The sequence below is a fragment of the Phascolarctos cinereus genome, unplaced genomic scaffold, assembly GCF_003287225.1.
Source record: "Phascolarctos cinereus isolate Bilbo 61053 unplaced genomic scaffold, phaCin_HiC Scaffold_4;HRSCAF=312, whole genome shotgun sequence".
Lineage (NCBI taxonomy): Eukaryota > Metazoa > Chordata > Mammalia > Diprotodontia > Phascolarctidae > Phascolarctos > Phascolarctos cinereus.
In genome coordinates, this window is record NW_027555847.1 from 131,708,494 (window position 1) to 131,723,855 (window position 15,362).

The window sequence follows — 15,362 nt, forward strand, 5'->3', positions numbered from 1 at the left end:
AAATGAATAAATAAAAATAAATAAAATAAAATAAAAATAAAATAAAAATAAAAATAAATAAATTTTTAAATTTTTTTTTAAAAAGAAAAAAAATTTGAGTAGAATATAAGCTTCCTGAGGGAAGGGTTTGCTTCAGCATGGTTTATTCCATGTAAATGGCAACTATAATTGTTCAACTCTTTAAATAAGGAAGTTTTATACAAATATACAACCAAAACAGACACTGGAAAGGGACACAGGGATGCTGAGTATGAATATCTTTGTGATATGGGAAGGGGAAAGAAACTGTGTCCTCTCTAAGACTGTGTACATGTGTACATGTGAAGACTAAAGAAGAAACCCGAGCTCTCATTTGATCAACAAACATTTATTGATTGTGTAGTGGGAGAAAGATCTCTAGGCTGAGCTGGGAGACATGACCTGGGTACTGATTGCCAGCTCAGGAAGAGGCTCGCACACACCTTTGCTTCTGGTCCAGGGGCTGCGGTTCCACTGAAGCTGTATTTGCTAACAGTGACTCAAAATTATCCAGCAAGCCAGAGGCAATAGGGAGTAGAGAGTTCTGCATGGTCCGCTCTTGAATCCCACTGTAGCCCTCCCTCTTCACAGCTGCAGAAGATGCCCCTCTGCTCCCCACCCCACCCCAAGGTACTGCCTTAGCTTCTGACAGTCAAACAGGATTAAAGTGCATCCAGGATGAAATGATAGACATCTTGTCTCCCTTTGGCTGTGTCAATGACAAGGAAAGACAGGGACTCCTCTGGCTCAGTGAGGGGAAATTCAAATTTTCTTTCATTTCACTAAATCATTTTTTAATTCCAATCCCTACTGTAGACACACAGAACTGAAGCAGACACAGGGCCTATGTGACAGCGGCTTGTTAACTGGATAATAATCAATATTTTATGCCATTGGGAGTTATCAGCAAACATCCTAAAGCACCATCAGCTTCATTAAGAACATTGTTTAAAAGGTCATAGATTTGTTTATTTCTGCTCCCCATCAAATGTTATTTTTGAAACAAGTCACACTTGGTCTCTAAATTTCCACCTCCCTAGTTTCTCCAAAGGATAAAAGGGAGGAGCCAAAAATAGAATCAAGGAAAGATATGCCCAAATTTGATTCTTTGGGAGACTACCCAATGCTTGGCTTGGCTCCTTTCTTCATGAAGGTACAAAAAGCTACTGACCACATTAACCATAACAGTGGGTCTAAGATTCCTTCCCTTTTTGAGGAGAATGGAGTGGGCAAAACCCATGACCCAATGAGAATAGGGATTTCTTAGCTAAAGTCTGAATGTACCCATGTCTACCCCCATCCCAACTAGTGCTCTGAACACAGGTTTATCTGATATTGGGTAGAGAGGGAGCTGTCTACTAAACTCCCTTCCCATCACTATTCCTTGGGAAAGCAGTATCAAATTTAAAGGTAGAAGCAGCCCTAAAGATCATCCAGTCCACTCCCACCCCCTCATTTTGCAGAGGAAGAAACAAAGGCCCAGAGACTTGACAAAAGTCATAGAGTCACAGAATATGATGGATGTGAAAGGAAGGTTGAGGAGAAGTCTTCACTTTTCCCCATCCCCCCTCACAAGTCTTCCAAAACAATGAAGTGGTTGCTATTAGTAGCTGTCATGCCAGATCTATACTTTAGAAAACATAAACTTCAGAGGGAGCAACTTTTAAGCATCAGATGAATTTTAGAATACACCACGGTGACAAGGTTGGCAATGTACAATAAATAGCTTTCACAAGAGTTTTGTCTCTTCCCCACCCTCCACTTCCAATGAGGACCCCATAATCCCATTAGCTTAGTTCTTAGACTTGGTAGTAAATGAAGTATGTAGATTGAGAATTCCCCAATTTTAACTCCTATCCAGATCTCTCAAAATCTTCATCCCAGCAAGCCACCATATTTACACTTCCTGGAGGAGTTCCTTTACACCTTGCTTGTTTGCATGTGCCCATTGAATTCTGTATTTCTGGAGGACAGCATGGCCTCCTGCAGGCGGCTGCTCTTCTCCAGCTTATGGTCGGTGGGGTCACCATCTTCAACACCATAGCCCTTTCGGAGGCACAGGACCTTCTGAAAGCTCTGCTTGAAGTTGTCAGACAGGAACCCATACAGGATGGGGTTGGCACAGCTGTTGGCATAGGAGAGGATCACCACAAAGAAGTATATACCTGCAGAGGCAGCCTCTTCAGGCAGGATGAAAACCAGATTGACAATGTTCAGGGTGAAAAATGGCAGCCAGCAAAACACAAAGACGACAACAATGATGACCACCATCCTGGTCACTTTTCGCTCTGATCTCCTCCTCCGGGTGGAGCCCACCCGGACCCCTGACGATTTGACCTTGATCACAATAAGTAAATAGCAGAGGCAGATCACCAACAGGGGCCCAAAGAACCCCAGGACAGAGGTGTAGATGATGAAGACTGCTCCCCAGATATTTACCGGCTCAGGCCAGCTGATGTTGCAGGTATTCCAATCTTCCTGGACATCGGCAAATATGATGACTGGAAGGGACATGAGTAATGAGAAGGTCCAGACAGCAGCACTGATAAGCCTAGCTATCCTTGGGCGGCGCCACTTGGTGGACTTGATGGGATGGACGACAGCCAGGTATCGATCCATGCTCATGACAGTGAGACAGAAAATACTGGTGAATTGGTTAATGCCATCCACAGTCATCACAAGCCTGCATAGGAAGGTGCCAAAGGGCCAATAGGAGATGGCATTTTGGGTGGCAATGAAGGGCAGGCCCAGCATGAAGAGGACATCAGCTACAGCCAAGTTGAGGATATAGATGTTGGTGACGGTCTTCATCTTAGCATACCGCAAGACCACATAAATGACAAGTGCGTTACCACTGAGCCCAACCATGCACACAAGGAGGTAGATGATGGGGATAATTACTGTGCGAACAGCAGACACAGGACCTGGTGGTATGACCACTGTTGTATTTTCACTGCTATTGAAAGCACAGGAAAAATTTGCTCCCCGAAGATGGCTATCCAGCCCATCACCTGGCAGCGAGTATAGTGGATCCATGGTTTCATTCCTTTTGTTTTTCCCCAAGTCTGAGAAGAGCTACAATTCAGACATCTTGTTTCTAAAAGAAAAAGAAAAAAAAAAGAAGTGAAAGCCAGAAAATAAATTAATGAGAGGAAAATTGAAAGTGTTTTTATTAAGCTAACCATATTCTAGAATCATGTCCCTTTTCACTCACTGCCTTCTCCCCACCTCACTCCAAATCTCCTGTGTAACTGCTAGATTACTCAATGTACCATAAAGCAATTAGCTATGGTATCAGCCAGGATTTTTACATTAAGCAAATTGTTTGAAAACAAGACTCAAATAAATTGATAAAAAATGAACTGTCACTCTTGGGAAGTTGAAGTTAGGGAGGAAGTACAAATCTTTAAATTCAATCAGTTCCTACTTCTGAAGAATATTTTCTTATTTCCCATCCCTATCCTCCCCCCCAGATGACTACAAGAGCTTCTCTGCTTCTGGTTTCTTCTTCTTTTAATATTTTTAATATATAACGTAATATATGTAATATGTAAATATATATAATTTATACATTTAATTTTTAATATGATATGTAATGTTATTATATATAATATATAATACAACATATAATATCATATAATGTATTTTGCCTGCATCATCTTCCCAGAATACCAATTTTATAATGTCATCTTCTCATTCCTACTCCTGCTCAAGTATCTTCAATGGCTCCCTATTGCTAATGACCTTATCTAGTAAAAATCCTCTGCATAACTTTCACAGGTTCCTACACCCTGGTTCTACCCTATGAGACCAACCTTTTCCTAATCACTCCCCAAAAGTCACACTCAGGTGCATCCAGGACAAGCTTATCATTCATTTACACCCTTCCCGCCCTCCATCATGTTCACACCTTCTTGAATTCATTCCCATTGTCTCCTCTCTTCCTGTCTGACACCTACCTATCCTCTAAGCCTCAGCTCAATCCCTACCTCCTCGAAAAATAAATTAGTACATTTTAATAGGGAAAAACCCTGGATAGGGAATCAGGAGGCCTGAGTTTGGGTCAAGCCTCTGCTATTGACATAGCATAGGTGCATCACTTTCCCTCTCAAGGCCTATTCCCCATTTGTAAAATGAAAGCATTATGCTAAATAATCTCCAAAATTCCTTCCAGCTCTGCCATTCTGTAATGGCGATATATAGAATCTATAATTCCAACCCTGAATTCCTTTTAACTACCATTTAGTAAGTATCTATTATGTGTAAGTTCTAGGAGCATCTAGGTGGCACACTGGGATGGAATCAGAAACACTCATTTTCCTTAGTTCAAATCTGGCCTCAAACACTTATTAGCTGTGTGACCCTGGGAAAGTCACTTAACCCTGTTTGCCTCAGTTCCTCATCCATAAAATGAGTTGGAGAAGGAAATGACAAATCACTCCAGGATCTTTGCCAAGAAAACCCCAAATGGGGTCATGGAGGGTCAAGCATGACTGAAAAATGACTCAACAACAGAAAATGTGTGCTCTATGCAAGGTATTTTGGATGCAAAGGAAAAAAATGTTCTTTCTCTCATTGAGTTGACATCCTACTGAGGCACATGCACATAAACAGACATATAAATACAAGATAATTTGAGAAGGAAAAGAGCATTTACCAATAGGAGGATGAGGAAAAGCTTCTTATAAGATAATGCCATCTGAGCAGAACCCTGCTGGAAGTTAAAGATTCTACAGGGCCAAGAAGAAATTGGAACATATTTCAAACATGAGGGACATGCAGAGGCACAAGATTAGAAATAAAATGTTAAGGTCAGAGAACAGCTAATAGACCATTTTGGCTGCAATACAGGATTTGTGAAGAGTAGTATGAAATAAGTCTGAAAAAAAGGCTACAGCCAATTGTGTGAGGGATTTTAAATGCCAAGCTGGAGAGTTTATATTTCAAGGAAATAGGGAGCCACTGAAGATTCTTGAGTATGTGTATGACGTGGTTAGACTTGACTGCTCCAATTTATGATATTCTCTCCTTTGTTTCTACTCTTCTTGCCTGTGAAGTCAACTATTAGAATGCAGTTTAGCACTTTCCTAAGTCTTTCATATATCTCTCCAACTAGACCATGATCTCCTCAAGGGAAATCATCTTTTTTTGATCATTCTATAGTGCCTAGGACAGGGTATGTCTCCATGAAAACTTCTTAGTTGACTGATTAGAAGTTTGGCCATTTGTATTTAATTAATCAAGGAAGATGTAATGGGGTCCAGCATGATGGGGAGAAAAGACACTGGATTTGGAGTCAGAGGGCCAAAGTGTAAATATCAGCTTTTCTACTTGCAAATTTTAACTCACTCACCATCTCTGAACCCCAGTTTCTTCATCTGTAAGATCTAATCACTGGCGCAGGAGAGATGATTTTCCTATGGTTTGGTTCTATCTCAGTGCTACCTCCTCCAGGAAGCACATCTTGACCACTCCAGCCTAACACTGAGCTTTCTCTTCTAGGAAAAGATTTTTCTCTCTGAATCACTCATTTGGTACTTGGCATGCACTGTTGCTGCTTCTCTCTGTTTATAGTTCTTATCTCTCCTCTCCTCCAAAAAACTGTCAGCTCCCTCCAAGCAAAGAGTATGTATTACTCATCAGCCTCATGGCCTAGATAGTGCCTTGTAATAACAGTGCTAGATAGGGCAATAGGCCACATTAGATGGTAACTCAGGGTTCTTTAAGTCCCAGCTTCTTCACTTTATAGATAAGAAAACTGAGGCTGAGAGTTAAGTGACTTTCCCAAGGTCAAACAACTAAACATTTGAGGTAGGATTTGAACCCAAATTTTAACTCTGCTGCTGGCTGGGAGAAATTGACTCATTTCTCAGTTTCCTCATCTGTAAAAAGAGAAGGATGAGTAGGGATGAACTAGAAGATCCCTAAGGCCCTTTCTGATTCTACACCAATTCTAATGCATCAGAATTCTATTGCTGCAGGGAGGTGACTGTGACCTCTTTATTGGCTACGGGAAAGTCTGTGCCTAATGCAAGTTAGGAGGAGGCTGGGGAAAGATCAGAGGCAGGAAAAGAGAGAGGAGAAAAGAAATTGCATTATCATTTATTCTTTGAAGTTGGACACATGCTTAAAAGATAGAGTCACTCTGTTTTATATCTGAGCAGATTTTAAGAAAAATGAATTAGAAATCCTCCAGTCTTTCTATGAAGAGAAAATATGGCTGGTTTGGAAGCAATAAGATGTTATCTGCCCACCCTTGCCTATCTTCAACACTCTCCCCAGCCTAAATTTCTTAAACAAATGTCAAGTTCTGGTCCCACCCTCTAGAGCTTCTCATGCCTTCAGAATCAACAGAAAAAAAAGATAGAGACCAGGTATAAATAGCTCTGCAAAGCTGTGCTCCTTAGAAGTTCCAGCAACAAGGCTGTCAGGAAATATTGCACACAAGCCAGAGGTTAAATGGATCTAAGCCTGATGATTACAAAGATGCTGACCTCCAATGGAAGGAAAATTATATGGGATGAAAAACACTGGTGGAGAGAAGTTTCCATGAGTATAGGGCCCACTCGGGAGGTTTTCTAAAAATGACTGTAGCTTTTGCCAAATTAGTTGTCATTACTGTGTCTGAAGTACAGGGTCATGAAAAGAGGCAAGAAATCTAAAATCTGAGAGATGGCTTGGCTACTAACCTCTCGTGTTATATTAGAAAAGTCCCTCCCTTCTCTGGGCCTCAGTTTTCCCATTCAGGAAATGTAAAAAGGGATTCAGACTAGAAGAACTATAAAGTCCCTTCTTGCTCTAACATCCTGGGCTCTACGTTCTAAGATCTCCTCTTGCCCTGACGTTCTATGTATTGAGTTCCCTTTTTTCTCTAATAATCTTTGTTCTGTGTTTGCAGTCTCCATTCTGCTTTGACTTGCCATGTTTTAAATTCTCTTGTTACTCTGACACCCTGCGTTAAATTTTCTAAATTCCTTTCACACTCTGTCATTCTGTGATTCTAGAAAGCTCCAGTGGTAGCTAGATCTCAGATCTACTCAGCTGGATCCACCTAAAAGCCAGCCCATACAGTATTCCAGAGGAGGTCATTGTATTATATAATTGCTATGATTGGCCTAATGGAGATAGCCCAGGGAAGATTCAGATGATTCTGCTGTCCTCATCAGCTGGAAAAGAAAAATAAAGCCTGGTGTGTAGCTATTATACGATGACTAGAATATGCCTCTGAGATTGCTCATTAGCTGAGCAGAACTGAAGCTTTGTTTTTGAGATCTAAATGAAGTTTCTGATATCTCTAACTGGTTAGCTGTGGTGAAGAAGAAAGAATATCAGACTTGAAATCTAAAGATATGGGTTCAAATCCTGTATCTACTCCTTAGGTACATCATTCCCTCTCTGTAACTCTTAATTTCACCATCTGTGGAAAAGGAATAAGAATTATTAAAATATTTTTGGTACATTTATTTGAATTCCAACTTGGATCCCTTCGCTAAGGTTCTTTTTCACACATTATCATGGTGTAGAGATGCCAGGCCCAAATTCAGCAGACCCCTACCAAACAGGAAAGGCTTCAACTATGAACCTGGAGACCCTGCCAGCAGATGTCAGAGACACTGGTCACCTGAGAGTTGGTTAGCAAGTTCTGAAATGTTGCAGAAATTCAAAAAAGCTAATCTACTATACTAAGAAATTAATCACTCAAGCATTTATCAAGCATTTACTATGTGTCAGGGCACTGTGCAAAATGCTGGGGATATCAAGAAAAAGCAAAAAAAAAATGGTCTTCACCCTCAAGGATTTTAGATTCTAATAAGGGAAGCCATATGTATATAGATAAAATAGATTCAGAGTAGTTGGAAGGTGACCTAAAAGAAGTCACTTACAACCAGGGAAATTAGGAAAGGCCTCTTACAGGAGGTAGCATCTGAACTGAGCCTTGGAAGAAGACAGGGGTTCACAGAGTCAGAGGTTAGAAAGGAAAGAATTACAGGTATGAAGAACAGTCTCTGCAAAGACACAAAGATAGAATATGTGTGAGGGATAGCAAATAGACAAGTGTGTTGGTATTGTTAATGTAATATGTTACTATAATTTGACGATATTGTTCAGTTGTGTCCAGCTCTTCATGACCCCCATTTGAAATTTTCTTGGCAAATATACCGAAGTGGTTTGGCATTTCCTTCTCCAGTTTATTTTATAGATGAAGAAACTGAGGCAAATAAGGTTAAGGAATTTGCCCAGGGCCACATAGCTAGCAAGTGTCTAAGGCTGGATTTGAACTTAGGTCTTCTTGACTGTAGGCCCAGAGTTCTATCTAATATGCCACCTAGCTGCTCAAATGTAAGAAGATTAGAAAGACATACTAGAGAAATTTATGTCTGATACTAGAGGTAATAGGGAGCCATTCGAGTTATTTAGTAGAGGGGATGACATAGTCAAATCAATGTTTTAGGAAAAAACAATATGGCAGTCAAGTAGAGGATAGAATGGAGAGGGGAGAAGATGGTGGCAAGAAGAGTCATTAGGAGGCTATTCTAATAGTCTGGATAGAAGTTATTAGGGCCTAAAATAGAATTATGACTGTGAATAGAGAGAAAATATATATGAGATATTACAGAGACAGAAATAAAAAGATTGTAAGAACTGTGATCTATATTGGTGGAAAGAGTACCTAGATCAATGAATTCATGGCTCTTTTGAAGTGTGAAGTATTCAGACTCCACATTTCACCTCACTAGAATGTCCATTAAAGTTTTATCAACTCCATAGGGCTGCATTTTCCCATTAACCAAAACTGTTTACCATTAATCATAAGAAGCAGCCTCAGGAGAACATAGAATTCTATACTAGTGTGTGGGGAGACCTGGGTTCCAGCCCCATTCCTAACATCACTTCTCCCTTTAGAACTCTCTACCTCATGCATAAAGCCTGGTATAATCGGAAGGGCATTAAACTGGGGACTTGGGTTTGAATTCTTATTCTGCTTCTAACCTAGGTGACTTCAGGAAAGTCATTTACCTCTCTGAGCCTCAGTTCCCTCACCTTTCAAATGAGGATAGTGAATGAGATGATCTATAAGGTCCCTTCAGCTCTAAATCCTATGACTTCCTTGAAGGAGTAGGGTCAAAGATTTCTCAATCTGCAAAAATACTGAAGAGTTGAAACAGTGCAGTGGAAAGAACTCTGGATTTGGAGTCAGAAACCTGGTTTGAGGTTCCAGCTCTGCTACCAGTGACTATGACCATTTAACCTCTCTGGCCCTCAATTTTCTCATCTGTAAGGGAAAGGGGTGGGGCTAAATGATTTCAAAGGTTCTTTTGCAGCTCTGATTGTCCTTTGTCATCTTAAAAATGCATAATGTGTGCTCTTAATCTCACTACTGTCTGCACACTTTCCCCACTTTATGAACACCTTGCCTCTTGTTTTAAGACTTCAGAGTAGCCAACAATAATAATAACCCATTACTACAGCACCTACCTCTTTGGAAAAACATTCTGGTAAAAGCCATTATTCAGAAACGCCGTTGTTCTTAGTCACAGAAATGACACATTCATCAAAAAAATTTCCTTTGTGATTTCCCCCCTCCCTTCTAATACAGTGCAGCAGCAGGGTTGGGTTGGGGGGAGTCTGAAGAGAATAGAATGGGGTAAATGATAAACCACTAATTCTTTTTCTATTTGAATTTGGAAACTCCTCCCAAAAAGCAGTCTGAAGATTGTCCATGGTTTCCTCCAAAGCCCTTATACATGGATGTATCCTGTTTCTCCTATACCAGAATGATTCTCATGACCTTTTAGGGGTCAAACTCAAACTTGTGGGGTTTTTTTGTTCTAGAAAGTCCTAGTAAGCATTACAAGCTGGAAAGGACCTCCCCAAGAGGGAAAGTTTGCCATCTGAGGACCAGCCTAACTCAGTTCAAAGAGGATCATTGTAAGAGATAAGAGTAGCTACCACAGGTGATGACCTTAAGGAGTACAGCAACTAATGAGAATTATTAATAAATGAATGAGTGAATGAAAAAGATTTATTAAGCAATAACTATGTGCCAGGCACTATGTTAAGCACAGGGATCAGAAACACAAAAGATAATCTTTGTTCTCAGCGAACCTACATTCCAAAAAAAAGAGACAACATTGGAGTGGTGGGAAGGAAGTGTCTAGGAAGACAAAGGGATGGTGGGTTGGCCCAAAGGGCAGTTAAATGACATGTAGTTTCCAGGGATAGTGGTAATATCAACTTGATTTCTAAACTCAGAACAAGAAGTGGAAAGGGAAGAAGTGGTATGCATATGGCATCAGGATGGACAAGGTAGATGCCTGGTAGCATGGTCTCATCTAATGGCCTGGGGTCAGTGAGATATAGCGGGCTAATTGACTTTGAATATATTTGAATATATCAAACATGGCAGCTTAGCCCTCCACAGGAGTCCCAAAGCTGAGTAGATTAACTGTATCAGAGACTGGGGGCTTTTTTCCAGATGCTTGATCTGGAGATGTTATTCTAGAAGGGAAAAAGGAGAGCAGTGACATGGCAGATAGTAAGTTGGCCAAGACGAACAACTAGGTGAGATATGGTACACAGACCACTTAAGGTAAGGATATAGGGGTGGGAAGTGAGGGGAGAGGTGGATGCTCATCTGTGTTAGAGTAAGCATATATATTGATGGAGTCTTCCATCTTTTGAATCTAAGTATAATTTACAAAGACCCTTACAGAGAGTATCCCATTTGATACACTCACCAGCCCCTGTGCTCTATCTCCCTTGAGCCAAGCAGAAACAGAGTCATCAAAGAGCCTGATCAACTAATTAACGTCCCAGGTTCTCCCCATTGTGGGAATATCATGATGAACACATCATTAACTTTCTTATTTCGCCACAATGCTACTTGGTAAATTGGCCCCTCCAGCAAGTGTAGGAGCTAATACAAGTAACAACATGCTAATTGATTAGTAGTGGAACTGGGAATAGGTTCAATCCTTCTGTAAAGCAATTTGGAATTGCCAAGAAAAGTCACTAAGATTTAACCCAGAGGCTCTAGTATTTAAACTTTAACGTAAGATGTTTGAAAGTGAGAAGAGACTCTTACCTACCAAAATATCCATAGCTACATTATTTGTGATAATAAAAACTAGGAATAAAATATGTACCCAACAACTGGGAAATGGATGAACAAACTCTGGCACATGAATGCAGTGAAATATTATTACATTATAAGGAGTCAAAATGATATGAAAAATTCAGAGAAATATGGAGCAATTTAAATGAAGGTTCCCAAGTGAAGAAAGCAGAGCCAAAAGAACAGTATGCACTACAGCAATGTCAATAAAAAACAACCCAAAAGGCAACAAAATTCAGGTCAAGTGAATGGTCAATGCTTGTACCATTCTATCCCGGTTAAAGTACATGTTTTCTTTCTGTTAACTATCAGTAGGGAAGGGAAGGGAATAAGCATTTATAAGCACCCATTATGTATCAGGCACCATGCTAATCACTTTACAAATATTATCTCATTTGATCTTTATAAACCTTGGGAAGTAGGTGCTATTATGACCCCCTTTCTACCATCCAGGAAAAGAAGGCAGAAAGAAGTTGGGACTTGCCTAGGGTCACACAGCTAGTAAGTATCTGAGACCGCATTTGAACCCAGGAATTCTTGCCTCTGAGCCCAGGTCTTTATCAGTTGTGCCACTTGGATATTAACACTTGTCGCTATCAGTCTAGTAAGGGGTTTTACCTGTGTGGAGGGAATGTACTTTATAAGGGAAGGTTGCTGTTTGTTTCTCGGGGAGTGTCTATTATGTTAAAAACAAAATACCAATTATTTTACCTTTTTTTAAGGGTTAATGTGTCCTCTCTCTCTTGCAGACAGCAGCTTGTCCATGGAAGAAATCTAGCCTTGTGTGTTCCATTCTTCCCTCTGATCTTTGAAGGCCATGAGCAACGTGCTTTCCTCTATCTGCCTGCCTGCCTGCCTGCCCACCTGCTTGCTCCTGATTCCAGCAGGAAGCCACTTAACTGAAACTGGCAATCTCCATGGCCACAACAAAGCAGCCTCTGAAGCCCATTCTGAAAGGTATTCAGGAAAACGTGTGTGAGAGTACAACCCCAAGCATTGCTGGTGGTCAACAGACTCTTAGAAACATAGAATGTCTGGGCTAGAAGGAGATTATCTTCAAAGTCATCTCCGCCATCCAAAGTCATCCCCCTCTTCCCCTAATTCTATAGGTGGGAAAACTAAAGCCCACAATCTAGGGGCTCCATCACTTTTCCCATTTCCATCCCTCTCTCCCTCATACATTTAGACCAAGGAAATGAACTTCAAGCTGAAGTTGCCCCGAGTACCTTCCAATCCATTCTACATACACTGCCAGATTCATCTTTCTGATGCGTAAGTCTGATCAATGTCACTCCCTTGCTCAGAAATCTTCAATGGATCCTTATTTCCTACCAATACGAGTCAAGGTGCTCACACAAGCAACTATAATCTTCCACAATCTGACTCCAACATGCTCTTCCAACTTCATTTCACATAATTCTTCACTGTCCTGTGAATTGTCCCTATGCTTTCCCTCCTTGGTGACTTTATGTCATTCCCTATAATTGAAATGACCACCTCCCTCTTTCTCTACCATATGAAATTGTAGCAAATCTTCAAGGCCAAAATGCAAGGGCCACCCCTTCCACAAAGCTTGATATAATAGAAGGACCACTGAATATGTAGTCCAGGACATGGATTCATGCCTTTGAATTCATGCCTTACTGCTTACTACCTGTACGACCCTGCAAATGTCACTTACCCTGGCCTTCAGTTTCTGTATGTGTAAAATAAGAGAGGTGGACAAAATAATCTTTAAGGTTCTTCCAGCCCCAAGTTCTATGATATCCTATCCGGAAATTATTCTACCTTTCTCTTATTTCTAAGAACTTTGTTGGGGCAGCTACACCTAGCATAAAGCGCCGGCCCTGAAGTCAGGAAGACCTGAGTTCAAATCCAGCCTCAGACCAAACACTTGACACATACTAGCTGTGAGACCCTGGGCAAGTCACTTTACCCCAATAGCCTAAAAAAAAAACAACTTTGTGCTCTTCTTATATACTTATCCCATATAATTTGTATTAGAGTTCTCTGTGTCAGTATCTCCCTTACCATACTGTAACTCCATGAGGGCAGGAACCATGCCTTAATTATCTTTCATCTCCTGCAATATCTAGAGGAGGGCCATGCATATAATAATAAGAAGGGATTCTTGGTCAGGTCTGATTTAGACTATGTGGCTTCTAAGTTGCCTCCTAACTCTGACTCTGTGAAACAGGCAATTATACATATCCAGACAAATAAATGAATAAGTGAATAGTGAGAAAAGAGTAGATAACAAGAGTTATGAGACCTCTCTACTCAGAAAGAATATATAGTAAATAATATACATCTAATATTGTGAGTTTTCTGTCACAGTAAAGAAAAGAATATCCTCAGAGAAGAAAGGAACATGCATAAATAAACATTCCTTTGAAGAGGAAACGGTTAAAGTCATGACTCCTTATCATGCATTATAGAAATGGGTAATGAAAGTAGAGGGTGATTTTTGGAAGAGTCATAATTAGGGACAGGAGACCAGAGCTTTGACCCATGTGCCTATATCTGAATGTATTTGCAAGAAATGTTTGCTTCTTTCCCATGATGGGTCTCTTGTCTGCCTTCCCAGTGCCTTGAGGTCATCGACCATCTCTATCCCATAAGAAATGACCATCCTAACTTTTGTCTGACTCTAAGCCACCACCCCCAATGTCCCATGGTGACCATTTCCTTGGGCTTATTTTCCCCCACTACTGTGTTTCTCCTCTGTTCTTACTCTTTATGGAGCTGAGTGTCAAGGGTAATAGTCATACCATAGAAACTTAGGCAGAGCTCTCTGGGAGAGGAACTTCCTCCACTTGTCTAGAAAAGTAGAATGTACTCTGTCACCCACATAACATTGCCAGGCCTGGAGACAGATGTTATGCATTTAAGGCAAGGTGGGAGGTAGTGTTTTGGAATCACAAGCGGTGTTTGGAGCACACCCATCATCCCTGAATTTTTCCCAATGTGGTCCCACTCTGCTATCTACCCTGGGAAGTCTTCCTAGAGGCAGTGTCCCAGGGTCTTTATCCAAAGAGCCATTCTTCACTCTCTGTTCTATTTCCCTATGACTGCATACCTCTTCCCTCCCCAAAATGAATTTGACTCAACCACCAAAATTCCTAATATTGGTACAAAGAAGAGAATGAAACTACTTGCTCTTCTGAGGTTAGGGTTTATTTCGTTTCATTTTGTTTTGTTTTTTAGTAAGATTTAATAAGATTCAGAAAAATGTGGGAAGACTTATGTGAACTGAGGCAAAGTGAAATGAGCAGAACCAGGAGAACATTGTATGCAGTAACAGCAATACAGTACGATGATCAGCTAAATGACTTAGCTATTCTCAGCAATACAATGACCTAAGATATTTCTGAAAGACTTAAGAAGAAAAGTGCTATCTAACTTTCAGAGAAAGAACTGATGGAGTCTGAATACAGATTGAAGCATACTTTTTTAAACTTCATTATTTTGGGGGGTTATCTGTATTTTCTTTTGCAATATGGCTAAAATGGAAATGTTTTGCAAGACTGCATATGCATAATCTATATCAAATTGCTTGTCTTCTCAAGGAGAGGGGACAGGGAGGGAGAGAATTTGAAACTCAAAATTTTAAAAACTAAATGTTAATATTTTTGTTTACATGTAATTAAGAAAAAAAATAGAATTAAATGTGGAAAGAAAAAATAAGATTCCTAGATTTTAAAAATGCCTTCTAAAACCCAGAGTAACCAGAGTTCTTACATTCAATGTACCAATTAGTCAAGGAACAAGTATCTATTGAGCACCTACTATGTACTCTGCTAGACACCAGAGATACAAATATAAAGAATGAGAAGTTTACATTCTCACAGGAAAACAACTTGGCATTCACATGGTGTCCAGATAACTAATGTCTTGCATAGTTGAGGCCGTGAGTTACACAGTAGGGGAAAGCACACAGGATGAGAAATCAGAAGTGCTAGGATGGCTACCTGTATTGTAAGATCCTCTACGAAGATAAAGTCTAATGACATACCTATTTCAAGCATCCATTTCATTATCACAGATCTTTTTCCCCTGAACCTAGATCATAGATCCCCCAAGTCTGGTTAGATGATTTAATGAGTTGATATAAACAAAGGACACCATCACTCAGAGACCAACACTCTGCACAGTGAACTAGGCTGGTCCTAAGATGAGAGACATCAAAGGCTTTCCAACCTGGTTAAGACCTGCCAGGGCTCATGCT

The 15,362-nt window shown here is 40.4% G+C and overlaps 1 protein-coding gene across 1 annotated transcript in view; it reads right to left on the reverse strand.

Moving 5' to 3' along the window:
* Positions 1 to 357: 357 nt before the first annotated feature.
* Positions 358 to 15,362, reverse strand: part of SSTR5 (somatostatin receptor 5) — a 29,753-nt gene continuing 14,748 nt past the window's right edge. The window contains exon 3 of the mRNA XM_078152595.1: positions 358 to 3,115. Within this exon, the coding sequence (XP_078008721.1) occupies positions 1,939 to 3,054 (1,116 nt within the window). The 5' untranslated portion in view covers positions 3,055 to 3,115 and the 3' untranslated portion in view covers positions 358 to 1,938. The remainder of the gene's footprint in view (positions 3,116 to 15,362) is intronic.